We start from the raw sequence: 7,065 nt of genomic DNA, 5'->3' as shown, positions 1-7,065 counted from the left end.
AAATGCAGAAGTATAAATAACATTTATAATATATAATATACTTTCGAGTCTATTGATCCACCAAAAAGTCACTAGTATTGTGCCACAGAACAAACTTCCTGTATGTCTAAAAACTATTATATCTAATTAAATGAATGTAGCTCAGTGCACTCCCCGTCTGATATCTACCGGATATCACTATATCAAATAATAAATATTGGATACAATGTCACTAAATACAGAATTATAGACAGTTCTCTACAAGAAGAATCATATCCACGATTGGACGTGTGTAGATGGTCGGTTTACCGTTGACGATGGTACGCACTTCAGCTTTCCGGACATGATCGTCGGAACTTTTCAGAGGATTCATTATTACACCCATTGGCCATTGGGTACGACATAAGTTTTTGTCCTTGAGTAGGACCACATCTCCTTTGACAAGATCTCGGCGATGCTCAATCCATTTCTGACGTTGCTGTAATAACGGTAAATACTCCTTTCTCCAACGAGACCAAAAGATACTGGCTAAAGCTTGCACACGTTTCCACTCTACAAGATGCAAGTCTCTTTCATTGAAGTCTCCTAATTGATCCGATGTGAAGATATAATCTGTCTTCTGAGTTAATAACATAGTTGGTGTTAAGATTAATGGGTTTTCTGGATCTGTTGACACAGGTACTAGAGGCCTGGAGTTAATTATCGCCGACACTTCTGTCAGGAACGTGTTTAGTACATCATGTGTTAGGCTTTTTCCGGTATGGTTTAACAACATGGAGTCTAGTATCCTCCTGGTGATGCCAATCATCCTTTCCCATGCTCCTCCCATGTGAGAGGAATGGGATGGATTAAAGATCCAAGTAGTTCCTGAATTGTACAAGAATTTCCTGAAAGGTCCATCCTCGACGTTAATAGAGTCTATTCTCAGCTTGTCGACTGCACCAATAAAATTAGTTCCACGGTCGGACCGGAATATTTTCACTTGACCTCTTAGAGATATAAATCGTCTGAGGGCGTTAATAAAAGCCGAGGAGCTCATCTCTTCAATAAGCTCGATATGAACAGCTCTGGTTACTAGGCAAGAAAAAAGTATTGCCCAACGCTTGGAGTTAGCATATCCACCGCGAGTTCTACGTGAAACTATTCTCCATGGTCCAAAGGCATCTACTCGTACATTTGTAAATGGAGGTGATGGCTCAAGACGATCCTCCGGTAAATCAGACATGATTTGACACTCCGTCTTTCCTCTTAGCTTACGACATGTCACACACTTGTGAATGAATGATGAAATCAAGCGTTTCCCTCCAACAATCCAGAGTCCAGCGGATCTAACTGCTCCATCAGTGAAGTGTCTGCCCTGATGTCTGACTTTACCGTGGTAGTGTCTGACTAACAGCATTGCTGTATGATGACGTCCTGGTACAATTATGGGTTTCTTTTCTTTCAAACTCAAGTCAGAATTGACTATTCGGCCTCCTACTCGTAGTATCCCTTGTTCGTCCAAGAATGGATTGAGGTTGGCTATCTGACTGCACTTTGGTACCGGTTCCTTTTGCTGAAGACAGTCCATTTCCACTCGGTAAACTTCAGATTGTACTGACCTTATGATGAAGTTTTCAGCGTTGATATAACTGTCCACTGAAGTTAAAGACGGTGTCTCTACTGCCTCGTATGAACGGCAGAACCGTTTTAAAAAGGCAACTCCTCGTACAAGTGAGTCCCAAGTAGAGAAATGTAGGAATCTGTCTATTCCTATATTGTGAGCAAGTGTAGCACATGTCTTCTTTATGTCCACATTTATGCGAACTTCCTTGTCACTGTCTGGATCGACAAGCTGAAACTTAGTCTCAGAAGCTTCCTTCTGTTGCAAAGTAAGATGCTTTGGTCCAAATAACCATTCGCTATTGTGAATTTCATGAGCTTCAAAGGATCTAGTTGCTGAATCAGCTGGGTTATGGTGCGTTGGCACGTAGTTCCACTGGCTAGAATCAGAGAATCTTCTGATACGCTCCACTCTGTTTGCTACGTAAGTGTAGAATCTCCTGGTTTCATTGTTGATATAGCCTAAGACAACTTTACTGTCTGTGTGGTACTTGACTGTTTCTATGCTTATATCTAGGTTATCTGTAATGTACTGTGCAATTTCTATAGCTAACACAGCTGCACATAATTCCAGACGTGGAATGGTATGGCCACCAGTCGGTGCAACCTTTGCTTTCCCGAGAACAAAACCCAAACTGGGTATACCACTGATGTCGGTTGTACGGAGGTATGCAACAGCTGCTATGGCTTTTTCGGATGCATCAGAGAAGACATGAAGCTCCTTGGAGACAGTTTCACTGAGGTAAGGCACATAAGTACGCGGTATGCGTAGCTTTTCAAGTTCCTGCAAGGTGTTTCTCCAAGATATCCACTCTGTGGCTGTTTCGTCTGAGAGGGGTTGGTCCCAATCAATAGTCTCTGAAACTAGCTTTCTGAGTAAAAGTTTACCATGTATTATGATTGGAGCTAGGAATCCGAGCGGATCATAGATGCTGTTAACCGTCGAAAGTATTCCTCTCCGTGTTATAGGTTTATTTTCAGATGACAACTGAAACAAGAACTCGTCCGTATTTACATCCCAGCTTAATCCTAGACTATTTTGTAAAGGTTTACTGTCGGCCTCTAGGTCTAAGTCCTTCAGGTTTGATGCCAGATCGTTGGCTGGAAAGGCTTTCATGACTTCCTCAGAATTTGAGGCGATTTTGTGAAGCCTTAGGTTCCCATACATGGCTAGTGCCTTTTGTGTGTCTTTTATGAGATTGATAGCTTCCTCTTTCGTAGTGCATGATGTAAGGCCATCGTCTACATAAAAGTTTCTTGACACAAATTGCGTTACCCGGTTGCCGAAATCTTTTCCTGATGCCTGAGCAGTTTTCCTCAGTCCGAGCGTGGCAACGGCTGGTGACGTACTATTTCCGAACACATGAACTCTCATGCGGTATTCAACAAGGTCATTGTCAATGTCATTATCTTTATGCCACAGGAATCGCAGATAGTTGCGGTGGTCTTCTCTTACTAGGAAACAGTGAAACATGTGCTGGATATCAGCTGTTACTGCCACCATTTCTTTGCGGAAACGTATAAGCACTCCTAAAAGATTGTTGGTTAGGTTTGGGCCAGTCAGCAAAACACTGTTAAGCGATACTCCATGACATTTAGCAGAGGAATCAAACACACCTCTGATTTGGTCAGGTTTCTTAGGATGGTAGACACCAAATAATGGTAAGTACCAGCACTCTTCGTGATCTTTGAGTGGTGGAGCAAGCTCTGCGTGGTTATTGTCGAAAATCTTACTCATGAATGTGAGAAAGTGTTCCTGTTTTACCGGGTTTCTTCGCAGACTGGCATCTAATAGCATGGCCCGTTGAAGCGCTTGCTGTCTGTTGTTTGGCAGAGACTGGCGTGGTACACGGAACGGTAACGGTGCTACCCAACTTCCGCTGGCGTCTCTCACAAATTCATTGTCCATTTGCTTTAGGAACATTTTGTCCTCATAAGACATTGCTGGCTTGTCGTCATTCTTTGTTTTCTCAAATATAGACGAATGCGTATCCTGTTTTATGGGATCCGAGTAGTTTTCTTTGATATCAAAATTGTTGATACATGGCTCAAACATTGATGGCTGTCCATTTGGTAAGATGTTGATTAATTTGATATTAAGTTCAATTGGGATGTGTTGCTTGTTGATACAAGTTTCTCCTATAATCACCCATCCAAGTTTTAGCTGCTGAGCATATGGAGCCCTTTGCGAACCAAAGCGCTGATCAATCACATGGTGTGCCTCTATAAGATCTCTTCCAATTAACAGTAGAATTTGACAGTTATCATCAATAGGTGGGATGTTGTCTCTGATATCCATCAAGTGAGGATAATGTATTGCGACTTCCGGTGTAGGAATTTCATCTCGATTGTTGGGAATGTGATCACATTCTATTAAGGTTGGCAGATCTAATCTCGTGTCACCCTGTATCGATTCTGTGACGAAGCTTCTCCCTCTTCTGCCTGAAGTAACTACTCTGCCAGAGCATGTCGATAGAGTGTAGTTTTCTGGCTTGTCCTATACGTTGAATAGATTGAAGAAGTCGGGTGAGGCGAGAGACCGATTACTTTGGTCATCAATAATGGCATACATTCGCACAACCTTGTCTGGACTGTCCTTGTGGAACACCTTCACTGGGAGTATTTTTGCACATGATTTACCACCATAATAATCCTTGCAGATCTCTGTGCAAGAAGAGTTGATTGAAGTTGTCTTAGTTTCAGCCATTTCAGCATGCTCCCCGCCGTGAGCTGCTTGGGGAATGTCCTTTGATAATTTCCCTCCAGTAACATGTAGTGCTGTAGCATGCTGTTTGCTTCCACATTCCTTGCAAGATATCTTGGCATTGCAGTTTCGGCTTATATGTGTGGTTGATTCGCAGCACTTGTAGCATACATTATTTTCCTTCAGTAGTTTTTTGCGTTCTTCTATAGACTTCATTCTGAACCCACGACATTCATTCAATAGATGTTTAGTTTTGTGAAGAATGCATACGTTCTTTTCTTCTCTAGAACTTTCAGGTTTTTGGTCAACTGCTGTCTTACGGACGTTTATCTTGGTGTTGAACTGAGGTACACTCCGTGGCAAGGTCCCCTTTGCTGATGATGTAACGTTCGACTCAAGGTCGAGTCCCGGGTCGTTCTTTATCCGACTCATTTCTCTGATAAAGGAAGTAAATTCCTTGAAGGGAGGAAAGGCAACATCGTGCTGTGATTTATACCTGGAAGCTCTCATCACCCACTTCTCCTGAAGTCCGTATGGTAATTTACTGACGATAGGTTTGATCCCGGAGGAAGAGTCAAAGTAGGCAAGCAAACATCTGAGTTTTGGGTTTTCCTTATAGTATTCTATTTCAGACAGAATATCAGGAAGCTCGTACAGGCGTTTGTTTTCTTTATTCGTGAGTTTTGGAAACTGAGCAAGTTTATTCTTGATGGATGCTTCCACCATTTCTGGGGTGCCGTAACGCTCATCAAGTCTCTGCCACAGTCTTTGTAAGCCCCTGCTAGGGTTGTCTGCATTAGCCAATCTTATACTTATGGCATGCTTTGACGACTCCACTCCTAGCCACTTGACCAAAAGATCCAACTGTTCAGAGTCCGACACCTGCAGTTCCCCGATAACGCACTTAAAACTTCCTTTCCATACGTGGTAGGATTCTGCCCGGTCATTAAAATTAGTCAGTCGAGAAAATAATAAATCTTTGCGCAAGAGAAATTTGGTTATTTCTGATGTAGTACTGGTATCCTGGCTGTAATTCACATTAGCCACAGGAACGTTCGCCATCGTGTTTGTGGCAAGGAACTCTGGTATACTATCCTGTTTTTGACTAAAAGTAGTAGGTCTCGGTACAGGAGCAGTTGTACTTTCTGGAAGTGCTGAGTCTATGGGTAAGACAGAATGTACCACAGGTAGCAGACTCTGATTCACAGTTGGAATGAAAACAGGAGCGTTGTAGTTAAGCTGTGCTGTTACTGGGGTCTGAGTCTTGTCTTGCTGGTTAGCTGGTTCTGGAAACTCGACTGGACCAGGGTGATTTTTAACAAAGTTTTGTACTCGTTGCAGTGGGTCTTCAGTCTCCTCAGGAAGATGGCTTACTGCCTGACTGTTGTCACATTCTAGGACACATGCTTCGGCCTCTGCAGCAGCAGCTTCTCTTTGAATCTCGAGAAGGTTCAAGGTGGCCTTCAGTTCAGCCTTCTCCCGGTCAGCATGAGCAGCTTCCTGTTCAATTTCTAATTTTCTAAGTGTGACTTGTTCTTCTAACATAGCCTCTTGCTTAAAGATCATGGCTTGTTTTTCTGCATAGGCAATTTTTACCCTGGCGGCCTCTGCTTTGGCCCGCTTTCTCCGTGCTAGACTTGACAAATCAGATCCTCTAGAGCACCCACTTTCTGAAGTCCTGATGCTCTTTGATGATCTTGACTTTGTATATTGTGCTTGTGTCAGGTTGCGAAAGTGATCGTGGAGCAATGTAATTACAAGGTTCACTTTTGTTGAACGAACTTCCGTGAGAGATGTACATGCATTTAGGTCCTTGATACTTTCTAGCGTCTTCATTCCTTTCAGAAAGGCTCCATACTCATCTACCAGTCTTTGGTGCTTAGTGTAGGACTGTAGGAGTTTTTCCTGAGCCTCGAGCAACAACTGAACGTCATTAGGTGGTGTTCTTACCTCCTCTAACTGGGGTTGTATCTCTGACCAAAGGTCCTCTAGTTGCTGACAGAATTTGTTACGCCTCTCAATGTAGGCCTCCTGACCTCTTTGTGTTAGACTACGTGCATTTCTGGTCTCAGGTTGAGCCCCTGGAATTTCATCCGACTGCTTAGTGTCAAACTCTGATCTCCTGATCGTTTCAGGATTCTGTTCCCCGTCCGCCCCTTTTGCGTTCTGTTCTTCCTGGTCCATTTTAAGAATTACTCGTTGATGTATGACCAACACTTAACACTGGCGAAACGATTGTCCAACTCTGACACAAACGCTCTGTTGCTATATGTTAGATACTGTGTTGCATACTATCGTCGTAACAGCTACGGACAGCTTTGTCGACAGGACAGGTGCAGGACACAACAGGCAGGTTGTAGCTTTTTCACTTTACTGGCGCGTTCCAATAAGTTTAAACCATTGACTTGGCAGAAACAAACAAGTGTATCAGGAGCTGATGTTTATTTATTCTCTACCAATCAAAGATGGTGAAAAACTGAAAAATACAAAATAAACCAAATTTTACAATGTGATAAGTAATGTAGGCTAAATAAACTCTGAAAGTTTTGAAAATGTCCAAACAAGGCCATGGAAGTGAAGTTTACAAGTACAGTATGAACAAGTTGTACATGAAACAGTAGAAATTTCAGAAATATCAATATAGATCTATGAATAGTTATATAATTTCACAAGAAAACAAATCAAAATGTTATAGTTACATACGCTGTGGTTAGCCACAAATTGTATCAGCAAACAAGTTGTCCTATAGATATCTTATAAGGCAGTACTCCTGTATGTAG

General features: G+C 42.4%; 1 protein-coding gene across 1 annotated transcript; it reads right to left on the bottom strand.

Annotated features, from left to right (window-relative positions):
- Window positions 1–223: 223 nt before the first annotated feature.
- Window positions 224–6,469, bottom strand: LOC137622689 (uncharacterized). The gene is made up of 2 exons (XM_068353284.1): window positions 4,163–6,469; window positions 224–4,078 (listed from the first exon to the last, which is right to left on the bottom strand). The coding sequence occupies exons 1-2, from the start codon at window positions 6,467–6,469 to the stop codon at window positions 224–226; spliced, it is 6,162 nt and encodes a 2,053-aa protein (XP_068209385.1).
- Between the last annotated feature and the right edge of the window lie 596 nt (window positions 6,470–7,065).

Source organism: Palaemon carinicauda, chromosome 29 (genome assembly GCF_036898095.1).
Source record: "Palaemon carinicauda isolate YSFRI2023 chromosome 29, ASM3689809v2, whole genome shotgun sequence".
NCBI lineage: Eukaryota > Metazoa > Arthropoda > Malacostraca > Decapoda > Palaemonidae > Palaemon > Palaemon carinicauda.
The sequence above is the reverse complement of the archived record's forward strand: the minus strand, read 5'-3'. Positions and strand labels throughout refer to the sequence as shown.

Excerpts from the sequence above, each read along its gene's own strand:
- LOC137622689 (XM_068353284.1), bottom strand. The coding sequence starts at position 6,469 with ATGGACCAGGAAGAACAGAACGCAAAAGGGGCGGACGGGGAACAGAAT. Across the intron at positions 4,079-4,162 it reads ACAAGGACAGTCCAGACAAG|GACAAGCCAGAAAACTACAC; the intron begins GTTGTGCGAATG and ends TTCAACGTATAG.